Source organism: Micropterus salmoides, unplaced genomic scaffold (assembly GCF_014851395.1).
Source record: "Micropterus salmoides isolate LMB-PRFRI ecotype aquatic unplaced genomic scaffold, ASM1485139v1 Ms_hic_scaffold_5, whole genome shotgun sequence".
In the NCBI taxonomy this organism is placed as follows: domain Eukaryota; kingdom Metazoa; phylum Chordata; class Actinopteri; order Centrarchiformes; family Centrarchidae; genus Micropterus; species Micropterus salmoides.
In genome coordinates this window covers 29,111,117-29,136,785 of record NW_024044237.1, presented here as the reverse complement: position 1 = coordinate 29,136,785, position 25,669 = coordinate 29,111,117, and the positions used below count along the sequence as shown (strand labels likewise).

At 37.9% G+C, this 25,669-nt stretch overlaps 1 protein-coding gene across 2 annotated transcripts in view; it reads right to left on the bottom strand.

The window, feature by feature from the left end:
• Positions 1 to 5,638: 5,638 nt before the first annotated feature.
• tmem144b (transmembrane protein 144b) overlaps positions 5,639 to 25,669 on the bottom strand; it is a 64,856-nt gene continuing 44,825 nt past the window's right edge. Inside the window, exon 12 of one of the 2 annotated variants that reach the window (XM_038699633.1) lies at positions 5,639 to 5,993. In XM_038699633.1, coding sequence (XP_038555561.1) covers positions 5,916 to 5,993 — 78 coding nt within the window. In that variant the 3' untranslated portion in view covers positions 5,639 to 5,915. The remainder of the gene's footprint in view (positions 5,994 to 25,669) is intronic. The other variant, XM_038699630.1, reaches the window with a different exon arrangement.

The following is a 25,669-nucleotide window of genomic DNA, read 5'->3' as shown; positions in this document are numbered from 1 at the left end:
GGTCGCTTCGCAAGGTCGACTCGATCTGCAGCCAGTTCGGCAAAGAGAAAGGTCTGAAGACTGTTGCCATCATCTGACGCACGAGCAGCAGCAATACAGGTGCTGCGCCCAGAGAGGGTGGGAGGGAGAGGGAGAGAGAGAGAGGAGGGGGTGGCTCTATCTGGGGCTCTGAAGAAGAAGAGAATCCAGGTTCTGAAACCTGCTATACATTTTAAAACTCAAAAGTAGTTACCAGCAGGGGAGGTCCAGTGGATGCTGTCAGTGTATCCTCTGTCATTGTTTAGGCCTATGTTTTCACATAAAGGACTTGCTAACTGCAGGGATGGGCGACCATACATCAAGATGTGTTTAAAAATAAGATGGAAAATACCCTAATTTAAATGTATCAAAATAAGTTGGATCTATTGGAACTATATAACCCAGTCAACTAAAACGAACATCAAAACTTAACAGGGCGAATTATAGCAATTTATGCTAAAAGTGGAATGGAAAGCTGGCAACCTACAGGTTTCTCAATTTGACTTTGTTTTCAGGTCTGTTTTAATTTTCTGTTCTGATCTTAACCCATCTGGGCAAATTACTGAGTAGGCACCAATCATAGGCAGCATTTGTAAAGTATATTAAAAAAAAGCATATAAAGCATTTTACAGTTTTTCGAAAATATGAAGCAATTTTCATTACAGTTTTTCTCCATTGTTTAAACACTACAACCAAGCTTTTGAACTAAAATTTCAAAACCACAACTCCATTTTTCAAAAAGCACACCCATTTTTCTAAACTCTACACACAAATCCCTTCATTTCTAATTGCCATTTCTAATTGGTCATGGAGAAAGCACTGACATTCGATATTGTTCACTCAATAAGCACAGGTTGAGCTCAATTAGCACACAGCTACCCAGGTGGAAACACAAAGAGTCAAAATTGATAACACACCAATCAGAAGCTTCAACAGATTTATAAAAGTGCCGGAGTCAGTTCACTCAGTTTTGGAACAATGGATCCAGAGAAACCTGAAGGAAAAGGTTGAGGACACCAGAGAGGAGGAAGAGCAAGAAGAGGAGGAGGAGGAAACGCAGTATGGTGAGGAGTAAGAGGTGAAGGAAAAGGAACAATAGGAGTTGGAGGAGGAGATGAGATCATAGACAGTATATTACTGGACAAAGCTACCCTGCTGATTTGAAGCCAGTTTTGAACCAATAAAATACTACTACAGGGCTACTTCCTGTTGGCACCAGCGTCTCCTGCGCATGATTGGACAGTATAACCGTGGTGTAATGACATAAAGCAATGGCAGAAACACCAGAAGGACACAAGAAGGAGGTGGAGGGATGAGGGTAGGTGGAAATGGATGTGTAGAACAAGAATCTCTGCCCTGTCCCAGACCAAAGATAGGACCCTGAGGCAGAATAATTTGTTGTTTGGTGTGTTGTACTGTACAGTGCACTAAAGAATAAAAAATGTGTGCAAATGTATATTTGTTATTTCTTTTGTGCTCATCATATGAAAATGTTTTTGAGAGGGAGAATCACAAGCAAGGTTACTTATAATCAGTTTTTGTAGTATTGTTTTGAATTGATCTCACCAGTGTTTAAGACTGTGTTGTAGTGTGTGTGTTTGAAGGCTTGTGTGTATATGTCTGAGGGCAAATTTGATTTTCAGCAAGATTGAATGGTTTTGAGTGGAGAGCTTCATTTTGACTTCGTAAAAAGGATTTTTGAGAAGTTGTGGATTTGTGTTTACAGTTTTGAGAAAAAGAGGCATAATTTCCAGAAATGTGTTTAAGGCAAACAAGAAAAACTGTAACCATATAAAATGCAAATGACAAAATCCTATTTTGTATTGCACAAAGTTAGCGACTAGCTGGTGCACTTAACAAAGCATCTAGCAGTTAAAGAGCCAGGTATTTCAGTCAGGAGTTGGTGGAGCCTGAACAGAGAAGTAAACCGAAAGTAAACATTACACACATTAACTACGTTAGCCGCAGTAAGGACTCCAAACAAATCCTAATTTTGCTCCATGTCTGCTGGATGTGTAAAAAGCAACTGTTTGGTAACATATTAACTACAATTTATAAGGCAAGTAGCCAATGCTTTTTTTTTGGTTTATTTAAAACACCTCACAAACCAGTAACATACAACATGCCCAATATGCAACATACAAAAAAAAAAAAAGAAGAAAACTTCTCCATGTGACCAACCCTAAAAGCTGAAGAAGTGCCAAAGCCTTTAGTGAAAATCACATGTTTGTTTAATTCTGCAATGGATCTTTTGACAATGATTATCTGAAAACTATGGGTTGAAACACTTCAGGCTTGTTTTTTGGAGGTTCTACTATTATACTATTATTATACTACTATTATACACTTGGCTTTCAAAACATAAATGTGTTTGTTTCTAGCAGTTTAGAGCCTCTGACAAGCGTAAGATTGTCAGATCATTAGATACAAACAAGCCCTGTGGGTGTTTGACAAGCTACAGTAGCAAGTAATGTTTTGGCAGTCAATGAATTACTTAAATTACACTACTGAAGGCATCCCCAATACATTTTTAAATCTTTTCACTTTTCGATCTTCTTGGAAAAAGGGATTGCATAGGTTTTGCTGCTTTAGTAATCAAAAATTCCCTCAGTTGTTTTTGGTGGATTCACATCAGAGTTTACAGTTTGAAAGAGGACATGTATATATAAATGAATATATATATATATATATATATATATATATATATATATATATATATATAGACATGGCATACTTGTATTATATATATATATATATGTAAGTATGTATATTTTTCTGAGATTTGAAGAGAGCTGATTATTAAATATTTCTCAGTTAACGTCAGCCTTATTAGGCTTGACTTGATCCTGAAAAAACATTTGAAAGCTGAAATGTGTACACCAGACCTGTGTTAAAACCCGGGCCGTACCGACCATTGAGGTCAGGTCCTCTGTATTTTTTCTGTGTATCTTGACTCAATTTACTGTACCTTGCAACACAGTCTCACTCCCTACTTTGACCATGCCAGCCATAAATCAATAAATAAAAGATTAGAGTTTAGTGTTGCTATTGGTGCCAGTCAGTGCCATCAGTGTTTAAAGTGGAAAAAGTTAAAGTGTAACAAGAAAAATGCTCTACATGGTTGTTAGTCTCTGATTTGTGAATGCTAAGTATTAACTTGGTCATAATCATAACCTTTCATGCAGAACAACGAGTTCATTTCAAAACATTTCAGAAGTTTGCTTATGGGGCGTCACTTTGTGCTGTGAAGTGGTGGGGACATAAGGGCTCAGATTAGACAAGCACAGGCGAAGCCCTCAACTGATCAGCCCTGCCACTCCTACACTGTCTGCTGAAGCAGTGGTCGGATGCTGAGGCAGTAGGGACACTGCTATTTATATGTCAAGCACGTATCGGTAGTGATGTCCTATTGGTCGACTAAATTTTAGTGGGCTAGTGCGTGCATGTGATTGGAGGAAGTAGTACCCATAGAGTGCAGTGGAGGGCTTTATAAAACTAGGGTTACCATAGCGTGACCTTAGTGTTCTGCCTATCCTTGATAAAAATTTGAAGAGTGCAAGGTTTTGAATGTAAAAATAAAACCTTTTCAAGTGATTACAGAAATTTAGTTATTTAATATAAAGTAAATATAAAAAAAGACTACACTGAAAAAAATAACAATATAATTATAAAGAAATAATGATCCTGACAGACCCTGACGCTGAATTAGAGCCCCTTTGTCACATCAGTTGAAAAGAGTCCACTACAGCTTGGCTTTCCGAAAAGCTATTACTGATATGGAGGATATTCAAAAGCTTTAAAAATGTGCATGAAAATGAGTTTGGATCCTGTAGTTAAAGATAACATTTTACAGCTATTAGAATGCACAAGTATCTTATACATAATGACTTTAAAACTTCAGAATTAGAACTAATTCAGTTTATGTGCTGGGAAGTTGTCATTCTCGCTGTGAATACAGTGAGTGAAGTATACTAAGTATATATATATATATACACACACACTTAGTATACTTCACTATATATATATATATATATATATATATATATATATTTATGCTGAAAGAAGTGCTTGTAAGGCCTAAAATGGAATTACTGATTTCAGAAGGAATAATTTTCAAAACCCAAAAGCATGATTGGATCAAGTTGTCTGTTGTCAGTATTGCTAATCAATTATACATTTTGTGTTACAGCTTCCTAAAAAATCCATGAATTAGAAAAATGTTCAATAATTAAAGACACACAAAATTAGTATCGTGTGAAAATAAAAATTCATTCTACTAGTTTGTAAGTGTTGAGTGAGAGCAGCACTGTTGAGGTGTGTGGGAGGTTGTGGTTGATAGGATATGCACGTCTTCTGAGTAGCAAAGCTGGTCAGTATTATCAGTCTCTAACATTTTATTGTCTCATTTTTAAATGTGGTCATGAACTTTACCCCTGGTCAACGGACAAAGCAATCTTAATCTCTTTTTTTTGTATGGAAAAGCTGTGCAGAGAATTGTCAGGGTTTGGTGTGTAGGGAAGGTTGTGCATGATCGTGGACCCAAATGCAGGATGCAGAGCGTAGCAGGTACAGTTCAAAAAGGTTTATTGTGGCAAACAAAGGCGAGCACACTTACTGGCAGAGTGGCTGAGACACATCCAAAGAATAAAAAATCCAAATGAAACAGGTAACGGGTACAGATCCAAAACAGAGACGAGACAAGCACAAAGCTATACATGCTACAATGACCGGACACAGACATGTACACACATATACACACACACATGGGTTAACAAACTGGGAGGGGGATCCACAGGTGAAAGACATGAGGGACTAATCAAGCACACAGACAGGTAGAGTGACAGCAGGGGAAATCAGACTAATAGATGCAAAACACAAGACCATACACTAACTGGAACTCAAGGTACTTAGCGGACAAGTAGGCAGAGGAATTACTGGGGTAACAGACATAACAAAGGTCACTGAACACGGGCCATATCAAAATAAGATGTAACAGATGGGGCGGCAGTAGCTCAGTCTGTAAGGCCGGTTTGAATCCAACTCGGACCAGAGTTGTGGAGTGTGGACTGGTAGCTGGAGAGGTGCCAGTTTGCCTCCTGGGTCCTGCCGATGTCCAACACATGTGTGTGTCTTTTGGACCTGTGTGTAAAATACTAACATAATAATAACAGAGTGAAAACATAGAGTTTCCTCGGGGATTAATAAAGTATATTATCTTAGACCAGAATGATAAAAATATCAAAACTACCTCAGACACAAGCAGACAAGGGCAAAACAACACAGAAATTTACAGACCAGAAATAAACACTAAGGCATGAACTAAGGCACAGGACTGGGAACTAAGACACAGAACAAGGAACTAAGATAAGAGACAAGACAGATACTAAGTAACTTCAACATGCGGATGAATAATAATAATAAAGGCTACACAGAGACTAAAGCAGAATGATCAAAATCAGATTAATTAATGAAACTGGCAGAGAACATAAATACACCTAGCAAACAGACAGAACTCAAGCATGATGGTACAGAAAAAATAATACATGAGACTGGAACAGAACTGAAATCAGGAAAATACCAAAACACCACTAAACACCAGCTGACAGATAATAACCAGATAAACAATAACATCAGGTAGAAGAAGCACACTAAAGGTAGCAAGAAAACTAAAAACTAAGTCTAAACTAACAGCACAGCAAAAGGGATTCTAACTAATAAGACAGGGTGGCTAAGGGAGACAAGATAACAGAACAACACAGACCACAAAGACTGGATACAAGGGTTTAAATCTGCAATATCAATATCAGTTCCATAATAGCTCAAGGCTGCATTGGATCTACATTATATAACAGAACAACAATAGAAAATGTAGATCTGAATCTGAAAAACAAAAACAATCATTCATTCTTCTGATGAAACAAGTCCTGACAGGGCTCCAGCTGGCCGCCACATTTAATCATTTGATCAGTCAGAACCTGTTGAAAAAAAATGACAAATCATCGTGAGGATTGATCAAGGCCTGCTGCACTTCAGTCACACTCATGTTTGATAGATGATCTTGCTTGGATCAATATTGCCATTAACACTATTCACAGTTTTGGGTTTGACTCCCATGGAGGCCACATATGAAACAAAAAGTTGCAATAAAATTTACCCATAAGAAAAGATGAAGTTACTTTAAGCCATTTAGCAGACAGTGGGCAGGTTTTGGGTGGCACTAATATCCACAGCTCCTGATTTCTATCTTCTAATTTGTGCAAGCTGTATAAAGAAATTATTCTTGGTAGAATATTTTTAGCATCCTTTGCCTAACTAATATAAACTGAGGAATAGAAACATTAGCGTGCAAAATGGAGAGGCAGGTTAATGAACTGGATCAATCTCATGAATTACTAAACAAAAGTGTGCCCATTTAATCTGAAACTGCCCTCAGTGTTTAACATCTAGAGAAAGCACTATATATCACAGCAGGGAACAATTCAAAGAGAAGAGACATAGCTGTCTTTTGTGACTTTATATTTATATGGGTTTAGGCTCATTCTTTTGCAGCTGGCTATGAGAGGGAATTTCGCCTTAGGGTTATTTATAACAAAATTAAAATATTCACTCAAACTGCATTGATGGAGCAAATCGCTCTAAAGTAAATTGTTCCACATACATGGGAGCAAAGTGGCTCTATTTCTGCAAACTGATGAGTGAAATGCTTACCTCATTCATCAATTTACATTTCATTTACCAAACTAAAAGTAATATAATCTACTAGTAATTGCTAATCTTGCACCCTAGAAAGTCTCAGGTGCTTTCACGCCTGTAGTTAGCTTCATTTCGTCTGAATCAGGGAAAAAGAGATACATTGTTGCCTTTTAGCTCTGGTCAGATTTGTAGTCTGTCTAGCAGACAAACCGCAACACACTGATAATTGCATATATATTTCTTTCTTGACAGTTCATGATCAGAATGTGGATTTAACCCAGGGCGTCACTTCGTGTTGAAAAGTGGTGGGGACATAAGTGCTCAGTTTAGGGGCGTGATAAAATACTTGGGACGATGCACGATAATCTGGGTCTGGGTGTCCTCCCTCAGAAAATTGGAGCATTAAACACTTAATTTCCTTCCTTCTGGAGACATTATCTGATCCAATTTACGGTGGAAATGTCTTATTATATAAAGGGAAACACAAAAGTCTGCAGGCAGGTGACGATTCATAAATATAAAAATATAACATAATTTAATGCAGTAATCAGCAACTTGTTTTTTGTACTTTAAGTTACTTTTTTGGACAATGCACATTTATTTCCTCTATATTTAAATTGCATGTTTTCTTATTGTGCAAATAAACCTTTCTCAAAGCATTTTCATTTGTCAGTTAACATTTCTTGGTGCAAGCTATTTTTTAAAACATTTTCAAAAAGTGATGGGGACAAAGTCTGCCATTTCAAAATGTGGTGGGGACATGTCCCCAGCGTCCCCAGTGTAAATAACACCTAGGGATTTAACAGACGTTGCGGTTTTACCCCCTTTTTCAGGTGGTTTGAATCTGTTTAGTCCACACCAGAGTTCAACTGACAGCTTTCTCATCAGTCTAAATGAACTGAACCAGCCATCCAAACACACCAGAGCTCAACTGAACTGTACCAAACAGGTAAGGTGTGAAAACACTGTTATAAACAGGAGCGTCAGATCAAAAACTTAAAACTAAAATCCTGCACACGATCGATCACTTCTCTTTCAGTGGTCTGAGGTCTAAAGCATAAACAGAGTAAATGATTGACAGTGTGAGGGATTTTTTTGGTTGCTACTCCATTTTTATCAAACTGAAAAAAGTATAGCCCATTAGTGGTTATGGGTGACACATACTGGTCTAGAGAAGTTCAGATTATAATTTCGTATTTATGTTCCTCTGCAATTTACTGGTTCAGGTTTCCTAAAAAGTATTCCACTAACAGCCTGAGAGTCATAGCAACATGCCATCTACGGTATACCTAACATCCAATAGGGGGTCTTTGATGTGCAAACCTCTTTCACTTTTTCTATCACTTTCCCCTCTATCTCTTCTATTCTTTGTCTGTCTCTACTCCTTTATTGTAATATCTGACACCTGCTTTTCTATCTGACTTCACATCGTGCCAATCAAATAGAATAATCAAAGTGAGTTGTTCTGATAAGACACTTCAAAAAAAGCTACAGAAAAGAATCAGACACAAAAGGCAGATACACGTGATGGACAAAACAGCAGGGAAGTCTTGTGTGGTTGACCTCAATATTAGGTTGGTGAAACTGTTGAAAAGATTTGATTTAAAGTGGAAAATTGTGGCTGCATTGCTTTTCATCTGTCTTCTACGTTTGATTTCCCCCCTTCCAATCATTATCATTGGACACTAAAGCTGATGTTTAGTGTTTGGGAATACGTTAAAGGTGGACCTTAAAGGCCTCCCTCCGAAGCCACTCCCCCAAAACACATTTCATGTACAATGAATGCACGGGAAGAGTGAGAGTGAGAGAGGTAGGCAGGTAGGCCAGCCAAAAATTTGACATGCTTATTACAATCCGGTGATAACTACACATAGCCTAACTTTTTTCTCAGATTTATGTCAGATTTATTGATTGCTGTCAGGATGTAAAAAGAATTTCAACAAAAATAACTTCCTTCCCTAGTTTTAAAATCTTGTCATATTGTTGATATTTTGATAGCTAACCATAGGAGTAAGAAAAATAAACAAGCCGACTATAAAATTGCCCCAGACACAGAACAAACAGCTGATGGTAAGCAGTATTAAATGTTTTGGGATTGATTTTTTCCTGTAAGGCTGCTGTTGACAATGTATGTAGGTCATGAAGGTATACCTCGCCCCCACTCACACAAAGAAAAACCTGTTTGCATCAGTGTCTCAGCAGACACTCTAAACATCCCCATAATTGGAAATCACGAAATCAAGTCGAGAGACAAGAGTGTCTGCCATCTTCTTATTTTTCATTTGAAGAGGGGTTTTTCATCCACTTGAAAACTGGTAAATAATTACATTTTGATAATGCCTTTGGTAGACTTATGCATCAGTAACCCTTCACTTGAGATTTTAGTTTTTGTTACATAAACATTCCTCAGAGGGAAGGCAGCTCTGTCTGTAGAAATAATCTCATTATGTTAAATCGCAACCAAAGAACTTCAGGTTTAGTTTCATAAGATATTAAATTCATGACTGCTGCAGGATTTGGATGCAAACACAGTCACAGCAGGCACATTCATAACACTCGCAAGGTTAATGTAAAATGTCTTCACAAGAGAAGCTCTAATGCAGTGAGGCAGATAACAGTTATGGCTGATAAGTTTCGGCCAATATGCAAGGAAATGTGAAACAAAACACTTTTAGAGTGAAAAACACTGGGAGTGGGAGCAAGCAGCAGGGCGCCGTGAAGACGCAGACTGAAGCTTGTGTGCACAGTCATACCCTGATGAAGTGTTCTTAAAGGTGGGGTTTGTGAATCTAATCCAATACACATCTTTTCCAGTGTTTGTACACATCCCTGGCTTTGTAAATGGGAAATAAACAAAGTGGCTCGGACTGAGCTAGATAGCACTATCTGAGCTGTCCAGTATCATTAAAATTCTTGCACAGACATTCAGCTTACTTTCTAGTTTTCTGTTGTTGTGATGATAGCTATAGCAGCATGAGAGTTGTGCATATTGCTGTTTGTTGGTGACCCCTACTTGTTCATAACACGGCAGTGTGTCTGTTTTTTGATCAATCCAAAAGGACCTGTGGCAGTCTTTGGGGAGAGCCAAAAGGGTCCAGTGCCCCTGTAACACAGACCTTGGACGCCCCTATGGCCCCCCCCGAATGAAAAGTCTACGACAGCCTGCGGGCCACATCCGGCCCGAAGCAACATCCATGTGGCCCAGCCATAATCTAATATATCCTTCGTCAACAATCGCTTATCCTGCATACAGGGTTGTGGGGGGCTGGAGCCAATCCCAGTTTACATCGGGCGAAAGGCGGGGTACACCCTGGACAGGTTGCCAGTCCATGGCAGGGCCACACATAGACAAATACTCACACCTAAGGACAATCTTAGAGACACCAATTAACATAGCCTGCATGTCTTTGAACATACAAACTTTACATAGAAAAGCCTGAAACGACCAAGGTTTGAACTCACAACCTTCTTGCCTTGAGCGACCACTGCACCACCATGCCCATATTCCAATCTATGGATTGGACAACAAACACGTGCACACACAAGGAGCGAAGTCAGCAAGCTGATCAGCAGACATTACCGACATTGACAAAAACTACGTTCGATAGTGTAAGTAGGCCTACGTGGTGCAATAAAAACTTAGCGAGTAAAAAGCCAAAACTTTACCAACACACCTGTTTAGTAAGCATAAACACGCAAAATGTGATGTTTTCATCTGCTCAGTCGCTCATCTACTGCAGCTGTGCTAATAGCTTGTTGTTACAAACAAGCTAAAGTGAAAGCTGTCTGTCTTTAGGAACTGTTTAGCTTAGTTTGCCACATACAGTACATTATAATATAACACATTATACTCTGCTGGTGGCTGAGACAAACCAGCCATCCTCTTTACCAGCAGCAGCAGAGGGAGGAGGAGGACAGGAGGGACTGAGTTGTTAATTCTTTCTAGAAGAAGAAGAAGAAGTTTTATTTATATAGCGCCTTTCCAGAGCTCAAGGTCACTTTACATGGTACATTTACAATACATTTACACACTAACACACAACTTACAATCACATAGGATACATATAGTCACATTTAAACGATATACATGTTAAATAGATATGTTTTTAACTGTGTCTTGAATGTAGCCACAGATGAAATATTTCGAAGTGAAAAGGGCAGTGAATTAAGCATTAACACTAAATGACCTTGCTCCTACTGTAGACAACCGGAAACGAGGGATGGACAATAAACCAAGTTCAGTTGATCTGAGAGACCGTGCAGGGCGGTAGGTGAAAAGTAGATCAGACAAATATGGGGGTGCAAGACCATTTAATGCCTTAAATGTTAGAAGCAATACCTTAAAGTGGATACGTGATGCCACGGGTAGCCAGTGAAGGTCATGAAGCACCGGAGTAATGTGAGCAGAACGCCTGGTGGAGGTGAGAACTCTTGCTGCTGAGTTTTGAACGTACTGTAATCTTGTAATAAGTGTTTTGGGAAGACCAAGAACTAAAGCATTGCAATAATCCAGACGTGATGTAATTAATGCATGGATTAAGATTTCAGCGTCAGCTAAAGTGAGAGAAGATCTTAGACGAGCAATATTCCGAAGATGAAAGAAAGAGTTTTTAACAAGAGAAGAAATATGAGAGCCAAAAGATAGAGTTGAGTCGAATAAGACACCGAGGTTACGAGTCAGTGATGAAGGCTTAATATGGAAACCATCAATATAGAAGGACCGGTCCATCCTTTTGACTGAGGCAGCAGAGCCGATCACTAATATCTCAATTTTATTATCATTTAATTTGAGGAAGTTAAGGGACATCCAATGCTTGATGTCCCTGATACATGTAGTGAGTGAGTCAGGCAGGGTTGGCCTATCGGAGCTGGTGGTGAAATAAATTTGGATGTCATCAGCATAGCAATGGAATTGAAGTCCATGCCTGCATATGATGTTACCAAGTGGGTGCATGTAGATGATGAACAATAGTGGACCAAGAACTGAACCTTGAGGAACACCCTGTGTAAGTGAAATAGTGGCAGAATCATGACCTTGTATGCTGACATAATACTTTCTGTCGCTGATATAGGAAATAAGCCAGGAAAGAGCGGAACCAGTGATGCCGATATAAGAAAGTCTAAAATTCACTCAGTATGTTGTCAGGAATATGATTTATTTTACTGACATTTTAGATTAGTTTCCAGTAAGATATTAGTGACTTTGCTGTTGTAAATCCTGTTGCTGCTTTAGAAACAACATTTAGCTAATAAACAATGTTACATTCTTTTTTTAAATAATACGTTTAATTATTTAGTAATAGTAGTATTTAGTAATAGGACTGATAAAAGCATTGGTAAAGAACTGAACCAATAAGGATTACCAATACAATTGTGTCAATAAAATCCTGATCCCAACTCGTGAGAAAATGTCCTGCCCATCTCTGTGTCCTGGTTTTAAAATACGGCCCAATTTAACTTGTAATTTAAAAAAGCCCTGGTCTACAGTAATCATAGTAATATATCTTCCTTGCGATGAAATGTACATTAAACTGAATGCAGCATTGTAGACAATATTTTGTCCTTGTAATACATGTTTCCATTGCACAGATAGCCTTTTGATATTGCTAGAAAATGTCCCGCTCCTTAAAGGGTAAATTATTATAATCACAATTTAATAATACATTGCATTTAAACAGCACATTTCCTTTCACAAAAATCAACAACAGTAGCCTACTGGTCATACCAGGCTGGACATGCAATCTGCCAAAATATGTATCCCCCTCCATAATGCACAGATGATGGCCTATCAAGTATTTTATTTTGTGTATACTTCACATCATAACTAATAACAGGGGTGAATATGGAGACGTTTGTTGTTTCCTAGCAGAAGTTATAGTGGGATACAAAATACAAACTGGGATCCAGGGAATGTTACAAACCCGGCTCTCAGGCCGCAACAAAGAAGGAGGTTGCAACTCAGATTGGAGAGTAAAAAGTAGTAAAAGAGTAACATAAATTTATTTAAAATAACTCAATCTCCTTAATTGCCTGCAGGGAGAAACACACAGACAACACACAGTACAGAGGGCCAACACCAAGACCTCTCGGGGCCGTCACAGTCTAGTACACTAGGGCTTATACTGTTCATTAAGCCTTTCAAAGATGTGTTGCATCAAAGAATGTACTGTAACTAAAGTTAACAGGAAGGTTTTTTTGTATAATGTAATTTAATTTAATTATAACTAAGTTACTGAAAAGATCCTGTTACTGAAACAATAACTGTAAGTTTATGAAACATACGAAAAAATTACGTTATATACTAAACAAGACATCCCTGTATGCAGGATAAGCGGTTGATGATGGATGGATGGATGGACTAAACAAGACATTTTAAAAGCTTGAACATTGCCTTTGTCTCTTTTGTCCCAGACTGAATGTGCCCCTCTGACAAAACAACTGGGCCTGGGCTCCTTAATAAAATTGGTCTAGATCCGCCATTGAAAAAGTCTCATGTCACTCCATTACTCAGCAACCTCCACTGGCTACCAATGGCCTCCCAAATCAAATTAAATTCACTAATACTTGCATACACAGTGACCACTGGGTTTGTACCCATCTGTTTAAACTCCATAATACAAGCTTATATTCCTTCTTGGCCACTGCGCTCCTTCAACAAACGCCGCCTGGCTCTGCCATCCCTTCACACAAAGCAATCAAAGTCCCGGCTCTTCTCATCTGTAACACCACGATGGTGGAACGAGCTACCACATGCCATCAGAGCAGAGGCGTCCCTCTCTAACTTCAAGAAGCTCTTGAAAACTCATCTGTTCCGAGAACACTTATTCTTATACACCTCTAACCCCTAACCTCAAACATGGACTTCCTGTATTCTTCTTCTTCTTCTTCTATCTCCTTACAGTTCTCTTGTATTGATTGCTCTATACATTAATTCTTACTTCTTTTCCTAGGTAATTACCCCTTGGTGCCATATGCACTAATATCTGTTGTCACTTGTAGATATCTTACTTTATTGAGGCTTTATTTATGCTTGTATGTTGTTCCTCAAATGTAAGTCACTTTGAAGCATCTGCCAAATGAGTAAATGTAAATGAAATGTAAATCTCATACTCATGCGTTTTAGCAACGCAGAGGCAACTGTAGCAACAGTTTTTTAACCCACATCTTAGCTAACACCACATACATTACTTGTTGTATAGTTGTTCTATATCATTGTATTGTAACTGTTTGGGATTTTTACAGAATTGCATATCACCTTTAATTAAGAAAATGTCAAACCAGGGGTCTAACGCTTACTCACAGACTGGGGCCAAGTGTATCTAGGCAAGGTTGTCGTTCATTGACAACAAAACTCAAATAAAAAACTAAAGAATTGCAATCATTGCATTTTACACTATAAAACGCTTTCAAATAGGTCTGCTGGTCATTGGCTAAATAGAAATAAATTACTTGACAAAGGCAGTAAAAATGATAAAACTTTTTGAACAAAACCAAAAGACTGACTCAAAATAAACTGTGCCTGTGTTCATTGTAAAGAATGAACATGTCACGCAACATTGATGTTTTTCTTCATGGGCTTTTGGACAACAATGGAGTTATATGGCACAAAGTGATTTGCTATTTATAGGATCCATTTATTTTTGGTTTGGGGCTTTTTATAGGATTTGCTGACAAGGAAAAATGTAGAAGATCATTGACCAAACAATAAAAAATATCTTCATTTCATTTCAAATTTTAATCTTTTAGCTTGCATCAGTATTTCACACCTGTAGACATTCTAAATAAATTAAAATCCTGAACATGAAAGCTCATTCTTGATCATGGAAACGTTCACTTTCTAGTTGGAGCTGCCTTAGTGGAACTTAGCAGAATGTGATAAAGGAATTAATGAACTACTAATATTGATAAACAGGTGCTATTACATTAAACTCCTCTCTATCACTCAGTGTATTCACATTGCACTTAAATAACCAGACTGGTGTCAGATTTTGATCTGTCAGATTTTTGGATGGGTGACGTGTGGGGAAGGTTGAGGACCAAAGTGCAGGACACCAGAGCAGAGTGAGTTCAGTTCAAAATAATAAACAGGCAGAGGACATCACACGAGACAGAGCATAGACACATACACAGAGGACAAACAACGGGAAACAAGGAATTAACGAACAGATCTAAGAACTTAAAACACAGAACCAGGACTACACACTAAGATATAGACGACACAGGACTAATAACCAAGACAAGAAAGCAGGAACGAGAGAACCAGTAGTAACTGAACTAAGCTGATATCCAAATAAACATAAGAACAAACAACGCAGAAAAGACGATAGGACTAGAACGCTGATACAAAACCAAAACCTCAGAAAAAAGACCAAAACCAAGAAACAAAGAGAAACAATAATCAAAATACAGAACACAGAGAAGACAAGGCCAAAATAATACAAACACAGAAAAACTCAGGACAGGATCATGACATATTTCTTTACATAAAAAAGAAACCAGGTTTCTGGAACTGGGTTACAAGGTTAGAGAAACCTAGTTAACACATCGATATTTCATTTCCACAAACCTGATTTGTTAGTCATCTCACTGTTTTCTTATTGTGTTTTTACAATAGTCCATGTGCATGACAGATTCTTTAAACATTAAAACTGGGATGAGCGAAAATATGATCACAAGGGGTGCATCCTTCACTAAAACTGAATCTTAACTAAAAATAAGAAACAATAGAAGTCTAAATATTATGCTTTATTATTTAAAATATTATCCATCCATCCATCCATTGTCAACTGCTTATCCTTTGTACATGGTCATGGCGGGGCTATAGCCAATCCCAGCTGGCAATGGGTGAGAGGCAGGGTACACCCTGGTAAGGTCGCCAGTCCATTGCAGGGTACACAGATACGAACAACCATTCACACTCACATTTATATCTAAGGGCAATCTAGAGTCACCAATTATCCAAGCCTGTATGTCTTTGGATGGTGGGAGGAAGCAGGAGCACCCAGAGAGAACCCATACACACACGGGGAGAACTCCACACAGAAAGGCCTGGGACAACAAAGGTTCGAACCTCTGACCTTGCTTTGAGGCGACAGTCCTAACCACTGCACAACATGCTGCCCTATTTAAAATATTATATTGGATTAATTTTTATAAAATTAGGACCCATTGGGCACTAAGGAAAAAGTAGTGTGCACTCTCACTTCAGAACCTGTTCTCTCAGTGTCAATTCAGAAAAGAAGCCTTCCAGTTTTACTACACATTACTAATACAATTGAAATAATGAAAATATATTGTAAGGAAAAGCAAAGAATTCTCTTCTCTTACCTTAAGTAAGAAAGAAAATGTAATTGTATCTGCTGCTTCAATAGAAAAATTAAGCTTTAAGTATGCATTGTGGCATGCGGAAAATGTAATTTGAATGGAAACCTAGTTTCCACTGATGACACCAGTTAATGTTTCGATGAGATTAAGATAGAGCTGCAGAGTAATGGGGGCATGCTATTGCCATTGGTTGCAGTATTTAACGCAATGAAACGCCATGGTTGTCTGAATTTAATAGAACTACCATCTAGGATTGTTCTAATCTATTCTAATTTGTGGCAATATGAAACGTCCTTTTGTGTCACAGTGTCTTTTAGACCATTGTGAATTCTTGACCAGCACACAGCAGGAAAAGTAATAAAAGGTATTCATTTAAATAATATGAAGACATGAATCAGTGGGAATGAATGATGCTGACATTGCGCTTTAAATTGTTAGCGTGTAAAGATAATTAATTTCTTGCGGTCACCTTAATTGAAACTACAGGAAACTTGAGAGAAACAATCACGACTAGATGAAGTCATCACATGCTTTTGCCTTCCTTTATTTAAAATAAACAACCTATTTATTTTTGGAAAGCTGTATTTAAAGAACAGTAATGCTTTGCAAAAGTGCCATCCTAAAAGTAGTGTTCATGTACAGTAAAGTCTCATCCTGGCTTATAATTATCCTCTTTCTAGGTTAAGATCACAGTAATAATCTAATCTATTCTAATACGATAGTAGCAAGATAATAACAATTAATAATTATTAATAATAATTTCAATTGTGTGTAAAAGTGTAGCACAGGCCATTGTAGCTAAACAGTACATTTGTAACACTGCTGTTTAATAGGGAAAAAAGAGACATTTTAGGTTGGTAAAAATGACAATATCAGTATCTCCAGACCTTCAATTTTAGGCCAGCTTGTCCCACCTGTGTCACCTATAGACAGGAAAAGTAACAGCTGCTGCTATTCAGCAAGCAGCAACATTTTTCTAACCTGAAAAATGTAAGACTTTTGTCTATTGCTGCTATAATCAATATTTTTATGTTGGATATGTATGGATCAAATAATTATGCATAATATGAAAGGTGTCACAGCCAGTGCTGTGTGTCTGGTTTGTTCTCTGTTTCTCCAGTGTCTCTCCTCCCTCTCGTGTGTGTGTTCATTCTGGGCACCTGGCAGCATTATATACCTGATTGCAATCATCCAATCTACCATCCAGCTCAAATACTCAAGGCTTCTAGAGACTTACCACCAACCATGTAGCCAACATGCTACAAACTCCAGTGTTCATGCTTCAACAGTAATGTTATTCTCCTGTGCTGTAGGATTCCTGCAGTGTCTCTGTATCTAGACTACCAGTACCGATTACTACAGTTCCACATATCTGGACTCAGCCATTGTTCACCGTCTTCTTTTTGGTCTTTTTTTTTATCTTTTCCTGTCCCCGGTCACTTGAAAGGCGCTGACAAATTCCAACATGTATCTGAGATGGACATGTACTGTATATTTATATTTTCCCCTGCTGATGCTTTTCTTACATCACCAAATTGATCTTGCTCTGGTATTGTCCAGGCACCCATATACTGATTGTCTAGAAACGAGAAATTGGTCCATGTAGTAAGACCGCTTGTCTTTCTTCCTCTTCACCCTTACATACCACTGTTTTCCTCCATTCCCTGTTTCAGATGCTCACACTATGAATCAGAATGTGACCTTGGTAAACAAAGGAGATCCTCTTCTGAAAAGCCTTGGAAACACTAAATCATGTTGACCTTTGACAGATCGTTGGGTTGTATAGCTGTATATTCTGTCCATGACATATCGTGAGTCCAAATGTTGATTATCTTTTTCAATGAGAGAGAGAAAGAGAGAGAGAGAGAGAGAGAGAATGAATGCACACAAAAGCAAAACAGTAAAGATGGTAGTAGTACAGACATCAGAGAATATACATAATAGTAATAATGATAGCAATATATAATGATAATAATAGGACTATTAATAAGTAGGAACATGGGGCAGCAGGTGCTCCACCACCACAGATCTAGACCCCACAGCTCCGGAACTAGAAACACGGGGGACAAGAAAACACAAAAAATAGAGGAGAGAGAAGCCATAATAACAACCAGAAAGCTATACAGAAAAAACAGAAACACCTGTATGATGTAATGCAATGCAACAGCTCTGCAACATACACTGCATGTGTGGAGCTTTTAATGTTTAGGTTTTGTTTTTCGTTTTTGTTTTTCAGATATGTTGATTCAAACATATCTGAAACAAAAGTTTTGAGGCTTTGCTTTGAGGTGTTTTAATTTGGAAAGGGATTTCTAATACTTTATACAAAAAATTACAAACCAATTTACAATATCATGCATCTCACAATATAATCTAAAACAATAACACCACAAACTACAGCCACAAGTTCTACCATAATAGTCTGTCATTATGAATATATGGATACCTTCCATTCAAGTAAGTATGATTCCTGCTTCTGTCATCCTTGGTTCTTTGCCCTCTAGCCAGTTCGTCATAAACTGATCACAGTCCACTATCATGTAGGAAGTCCCTTAAATGCATCTCAGAGGAATAAGGAGAGAAGATCCAGGAGGAACTTAAAGCAAGGAAACACAGGTGATTCTTATGCTTCTTTGGTATACGGCAATGCACCTGTGTATTAATTGGGAATGTAAAATTACCAGGCAGCTGTAAACACATTACTGCAATATAAAGTTAATAATGACTGCAGTACTGTAGACTGGGAAAACTATTCCTCAGCTGCAGCTGAGAACCAGAAGCAGTGGCTGCAACATATTCCTACAAGGCAATTATGTCCACAAAAAGTGCTGCTTTTTGCCACCAACAGGCTCAGACTGTTACACAACGTGTCTAAGAACATGATGGAAAGGATCCCTACGCGTGACTACCAATGACACCCATTGTTTTTAAAAGGAAACAGAAGTCTCGCTCAAGAACAATTTGTGGTCTGAAATCTCGCGAAAGAATTGTTACAGGAAGATGATGTTGGAAATACATTTAAACTCAGCAAGAAAAGAAACATCCCTTTTTCAGTACACTGTATTTTAAAGACAATTATGGAAAAAAAACACCATGCAAAGAGTGTAAACAATGTTTTTCATGCTTGTTTAATGAACCATAAACAATTCATAAACATGCACCTGTGGAATTGTTGTTAAGACACTACCAGTGTACAGATGGTAGGCAATTAAGGTTATAGCTATAGAAACTTAAAAGACTAAAGATACCTTCCTACTAACTCTGAAAACACAAAAGAAAGATGCACAGGGTCCCTGCTCACCTGCGTCAAAGTGCCTTAGGCATGCTGCAAGGAGGCATGAGGACTGCAGATGTTGCCAGGCCACGAAATTGCAATGTCTGTACTGTGAGACACCTAAGACAATGCTACAGGGACAGGAAGGACAGCTGATCGTCCTCCTATTTTTATTACAGGTGTTTTTCTTTAAAACTGTTATTAATAATTTCTACAGATAATGGGAGATTCTTACCATCTCTTCCTTACATCTCTGTTGAGAGAAGCTAAGATGCCAGGAAGCAAACTGCATGAATGTTTTTTTAATGAATTGTATTCACTGTGGTTCAATCATGCCGTGGCCGATCAGTTTAACAAGGTCAATATCGGCGCTACTACCAATCCATTGCATTGAATCACTGCATCCCTATGTATAACTCAAGGTTCTTCCTTTTCAACACTGATGAAAAGTGAAAAAGCAATCTGAAGGCTTAACTCAATAGCAAATCAAAGTGTGTTTGAAAATACAATATGTTCTCATATTCATTGTTGAGAAATAATGGTTCACCTTCACCAATAGTGCATATATGCAATTCGTGCTCACACACTTTGAAACTGAATAAATCATTGGCTTGGGTGGATTGGAACATTATTTGACTTTTTTCTGTTCTCCACAACAAAGGCCCAAGACATGCAAAGAGAAGATTACACTGGCCAACAGACAACATAATAATCCATGTAACCTACAACATTAAACATTTATAATGGGCAGAAACATATGTAGTGATAATATACACTATACAATATCAAATTCATCCAAGGTTTATACCTTGTATCATATTTTTGGGGGGTTTAAATGTTTTATTTACAATTACAAAATGACTTTACAAAAGAATGCACATTATAATAAAAACATTAATTATTATTTATAAAGTTAAATATATTCAAAAGAGACTGGAGGTAAAAACATAATTGACATGTAAAAGCATTTGGAAAGGTTTGGGATCTGTGATACAGAGTCAAAAAGAGTTAAGTCAAATAAATGGCAACAATTTAACAGTTTGTGGTTGCTGTCTCACATTCTGTTAGTCCCATGTGGCCAGTTCCCAGTGTCAAACATGTGTGACATCAAATAGTCCTAATACATCTATCAGCTTGGCTGCATTTTTATGGGCAAACCAGCAGTCCACTCTCTGAGTCCCGCTGTAGATCCTTCTGCTCTTCTGTTGATTAATTTCTGATTAATTTGCCTCTACAACTGTCCTGTTTTACTTCTCTCTCATTGTCTCTTTAATTTTCATAGTATTAATTATGACCTCTTGGCCTATCAAGGAGCACTATAACTTGCGTAATGCAATTGTTAATTACAGCCCACACAGATGGGACTTTTACCTTTCAAGGTATGCTAAGGTACTTAAATCAGATCCTCTTTGCTTCTTAATTTCTAATCCGGCCTACATGTTTTATCTATGGCAGTTTAACGTATTTGTTCCTGTGCACAGATCATTTCTTTGCACACAAAATGCACAACTATAGTCAGTTCTTACACTGTAGCATAAGCACAGGTAGAATTTGAATATTTCAACAGTATCTCTGTAAATGCGGCAGAGATACGGAAATATTGAAATTGAACTCAGGAGCAGGTAGGCAGTGGGGCAGTGATCAGTGAAACAGCCTATTGTTAGCAGCCTAAAACCTTTTCAGTTGTACACATATCTTTATGCAGTGATCTGTAGCATTGCATCAAGGCTTAATGAAACTCTCTGATTATGAAAGTTCATGAAGGCTGACCCTATATGTACTCTATAATCAGGACTGCTGGAGTTCTTTTTTTAGTGGATCTGGGAAGAAACTAAAAAGATTCTGATGCATTCATATTATGATTTTTGGCTATCTCTGACTAAATGTGTCAGCATGACAGAATAAGAAACCCAAGCACAATGAATGTAAAATATATACAGTAGATCAAGTGTTTTAGTCCAGAACCATCAACTATTTGGAGAAAGATTGGGCAATGGAGATCTGCAGAATGGCTTATATGCATGTGGCAGACCAGGTCTAGGGTGTCCCATGTTGCTAATTAACCACCAGCAGGTCTGCAGCCCTGAGGCCTGTACCACAAAGGGGATTTACCCTATTCAGATTTAATTCGGGGTTGTCGAGAAAAGTCAGGGTTGTCAAACTCTGACTGCTTACATTGGTGTTAAACGGGACTGCAACGGTTAATAAGATGTTGGTTAGTTGATTCTGTGTCAACTGAATTGGAGTTTGCGTGTGTTAAGCAAGACAGGCAGAGTTTTTTTCAAAATGGCGCAAGCTCCGTATTTTCCTATTACATATGGTATGACATGATAGTTATAAATATATGAAAGAAACTTGTTTTTTGTCAAGGAACCACATCACTTTACTTTGCAAGGCTGTAACATCACATCACAGATGCCACTTGCCATGTGTTATGCCTGCGGTGGAAAATCAAATTATTCTCCTCACTTGGATTTAGCAATGAGGAAATACTCGTGATTTAAGCCTACAATCACCATATTATCATATGCTCAGATAATTTCAGAGTTTTGTTCTTGTTAATTTACCACTTTCATCTGAGATTATTACCCTCCCTCTCCTAGCTTCGTATTTTTTGAACAAATAAAATTGTCAATCTAAATATGTGAAAAACACTTAGGATACTTCAATTTTACACATGGGCTACATCTCAGAAACCGACACTTTAATGAACTAAGATGTACTTCCTGTATCACTGAGGCTGCAGGGCTACCTGCATGAATGTAATTCTGTTGTTTTAAGAATAGCTTAATTTCCTCTGCAACCCCAGTAGAAAATGTGGCAAGAACTTAGGATGAAATCTAAAAATATTCTATCAAGTGATGTGTATTAATACTTCTCATCATTAACAGTGAGTACCAATGTGTTGTGTAAGCCACACTTATAATTCTTTTCATGTACATATAGGGTAACATCAAGTTAACCATGGACAAAACCTGCTTGGAGCAGTTTAGAGATGTAGCGCAAATTGCCATGACAGCATACCTCGGGTAAAACCTATCCAAGCTTTCGTAGTGTGGGGTAATCGGGAAGATACACCCAACGTCACAAAATTACTCCTGACGTTACCTGTATAAGTCAGTGACCTTGGTTCATAGTACAGACCTCTGGAGACAGAAAGCAGAGCAACAGCAGAGCGAACCAAACATGTACCACCGTCTCAGGCATCACCATCTCAGGTGTTACGGAACAACAAAATATATTTAAACCTGAGATAACGCCAGTCCAACCCCGTGGGCCGTGTCTAGACACAAGCATATCATTATTTACACGTTGCATGCAACAGATACGCTCTTTTTTTAATCTATGCAGCTCACTGATCCGGCTTTGTGCAGGCTTGCGTCTCAGCTGTATCAACCTGAAGGGTTTGCTTATACTTCAAGTCTATTTTGTCAATAATACATACGTAAATGTGAGGTTGATGCCCAACAAAAAGGCACTGAACAAATATATTTATCTACATTCCTTTTTATAGCTAGGGCAGACAAGTTGTTTTTGTAAACAGTAGCCATGGCTATGTGGGTTTAAATATGAAAACTGCCTACTTCGCCATCAGTTTCAGTGTAGAAATATGAATGACTTAAGTGTCCATCCTGCATCAGTGTTGAGTTTCAGTGAGGAATACTCACACATCAAAGGAAAGCTGCACAGAAAGTTTGGCTGGTCTTTGCACAATGCACAGATAAGACCGAACCAGTATATACCAGTACCACAGTCGCTTCAGTTTTGCGTGTTGTTGTCATACAAGCCTAACGCTGATGTAATGATTGTGGTCTAGAGAGCATTTTAGATTTACCAATAAGTAGGCCTATGTCTTGAAAGATGAAACGTGATTATTTTTTGTCTCCTAATATCAACCAATTAATTATGCAACATTACATTTTGAACTACATCAAATAAAACGTATCTCAAATTCAAGTAAAAATTTTGACAAAAGGTGATTTATGCAAAGAAAAGGATAAAGAGACAAAAAAGTCCCAACTATGCAATTCATCTTCACAGTTAATTTGACACATTCACTGGTGCAGGCAGATAATGATGATGAATTGTTGAGACGTTTCATTTCATCTGCTGTCTGAATCATGTTTCAAACCAGTTTGAAGAAATCTGATGGCAATTAAGAATTATCACAAATGAAAGATCTAAATACTTTACACTAGTCTTTTTTCGTGTGCTTCCAACATGCTCCTGCAGGACTAAATCTTTACAACAAACATCAAGGTGTGAACTTGGTGTGAATGCGGCAGTCTACTGTAACTGCTTTCCCAGTGCGCTCACGAAGATTCGCACGGGCGCTTCGCTACCTCACCGGTAGGGTTGCCACCTTCAATACAGAAAAACAAGGGACACCTGCCACAGCGGGGGCCACAAAAAATAGGATGTGAACAAAACAAATGCTTTGATATGATTTCACTGGAAAGACTTTTGCAAAGGAATTTCCATGAACATCAGTGGACCAGAAGCAGTAGTCCTTGTGTGCAGTATTGGAGCATATTAGGCCTACTTTCTTTTAAAAGTGTTTTCTTGTCAGAGGTGCACTACTCATGCAACACTGAGTAGCTGTTTGTCTTTCAAACAGCTACAGTAAAACTATGAACAGGACTGCTCAAAGTCGAGAGTGATCAAGAGCTGACTCATAATGAGTTCCACAGAGCAGCTGTTCTTTATGTTACCTTGTTGCTCATTCTGAAAAATATCCTTTCCACATAACCAGTGGATGCTGAGATGCTCATGATGTGGCTGTTGATGGACAGGGTAAGAAATTGCTAATAAACCTGAGTAATTGTAAAGGGTGGTAAACACAGACTTTGGCTATAATATTTATTGTTTGCAGTAATACCATCCAAACAAATGAACCACACATAAATAACCTATCTACAAACACTTCTAAATTTAATTCAACACCATTTTTATGATTGGTCAGTAAACATATTTATGTATTTCATTTTTCAATTTTTATTTTGTCTATTGTTAATTCTATAGTATTGAAGAATGCAATTCTATAGATTGGGTAAGCATAACACATAGTTGTTTATATTCTTCACATAGGCTCTATATTTTGATAATTAAATTTTGAAGCCACCTCCAAACGAGTTGCTCTTCCTTAGCAACCAGATAAGTGTCAGATTGGTTTTAATATTTGCAAGGAGTGACTTGAACTTCCTCATGAACTCTTTCGGGACATTGCTCAATTTGTAAAATGTTTTATGCATTTTCTGATTTCTGATTTCTACCATATGTAACATTTCATCTTGTAAGGAGTTGTCTTGTTAGTCCTGCCATTCTCGACTGCACATTATTCATCTTGATAAGGTGTCTGCCTTAAAGCACTATATAGCCTGAGGATGAGACAAACAGCATCTGAAAAAGCCACAGGAGCCGAAAGAGCAGATGGTGAATGTTGGGGAGTTTTGAAGGAGTCCCACCTACTCAATGTTCTTTTGTTTCTGACGTCTTTGGGTAAATTTTTATGTGGTGCCTTTTGAGTCCCCATTACAAATCGTGTTGTATTTTGTCTAAATTTAGACAAATACTAATTCCATTTGGTTTTTATGTAATGTATTAATTATGATTACAATGAGATTGGCTTCTAAGTTGTTTTATTTACATTTTTATAAGCTTTGGTTTAAGAGGTAGATTTTGCCATGTCCCCAGTGTTGATCATTCAACTTAGATCTAAAAAATCTATCTAATCAAATGTTGTTTTTAATCAAAATTGTTAACTGTTAACAAAAAATTAAGGTTTTATGTTTATCCCCAGCTACCACTGTCTACCCTGTTGAGTTGCATTAAGTGGAAAACTATTTTTTTTTTTTTTACTGACATCACCCTCATTAGGTGACCAGGTGACATCACACCAGTGGAGGGGAAATTTAGCTGTGTGATTTTCTAGTTCTCCTACTATCTGACATTTTTATTAAGTCGGTTTGATGTGTTTGAACATAACGTGTCCATCTTGTTAGGCCTAAGTTTTGAGGAGATCAAAGTAAATAATTTCTAAAACTGTGAAAAATTATAGTATGGAAAGTCATGCTAGCAATTATGCTCACACAGGCAGATAAAAGGCTAACTTTATTACAAAACATCCACCCCGTTAGTGTCCACCCTGTTAGTGGACACTAACACAATGACCAGGTGGATATTTATATAGTATATACTGGTGTTTTGTCCACCCTGTCATGCTACCAGACCTCTGTCCACCCTGTTATGTTGGTATTTTTCCTTCATAAATTATTTTTCCATCAGCTTTCCATTCTTTGACCAAAAGTTTCCGGCCTAGCATGAGGACAGTCTGGGTCCAGTTAGCGAGTGGAGGGGTCA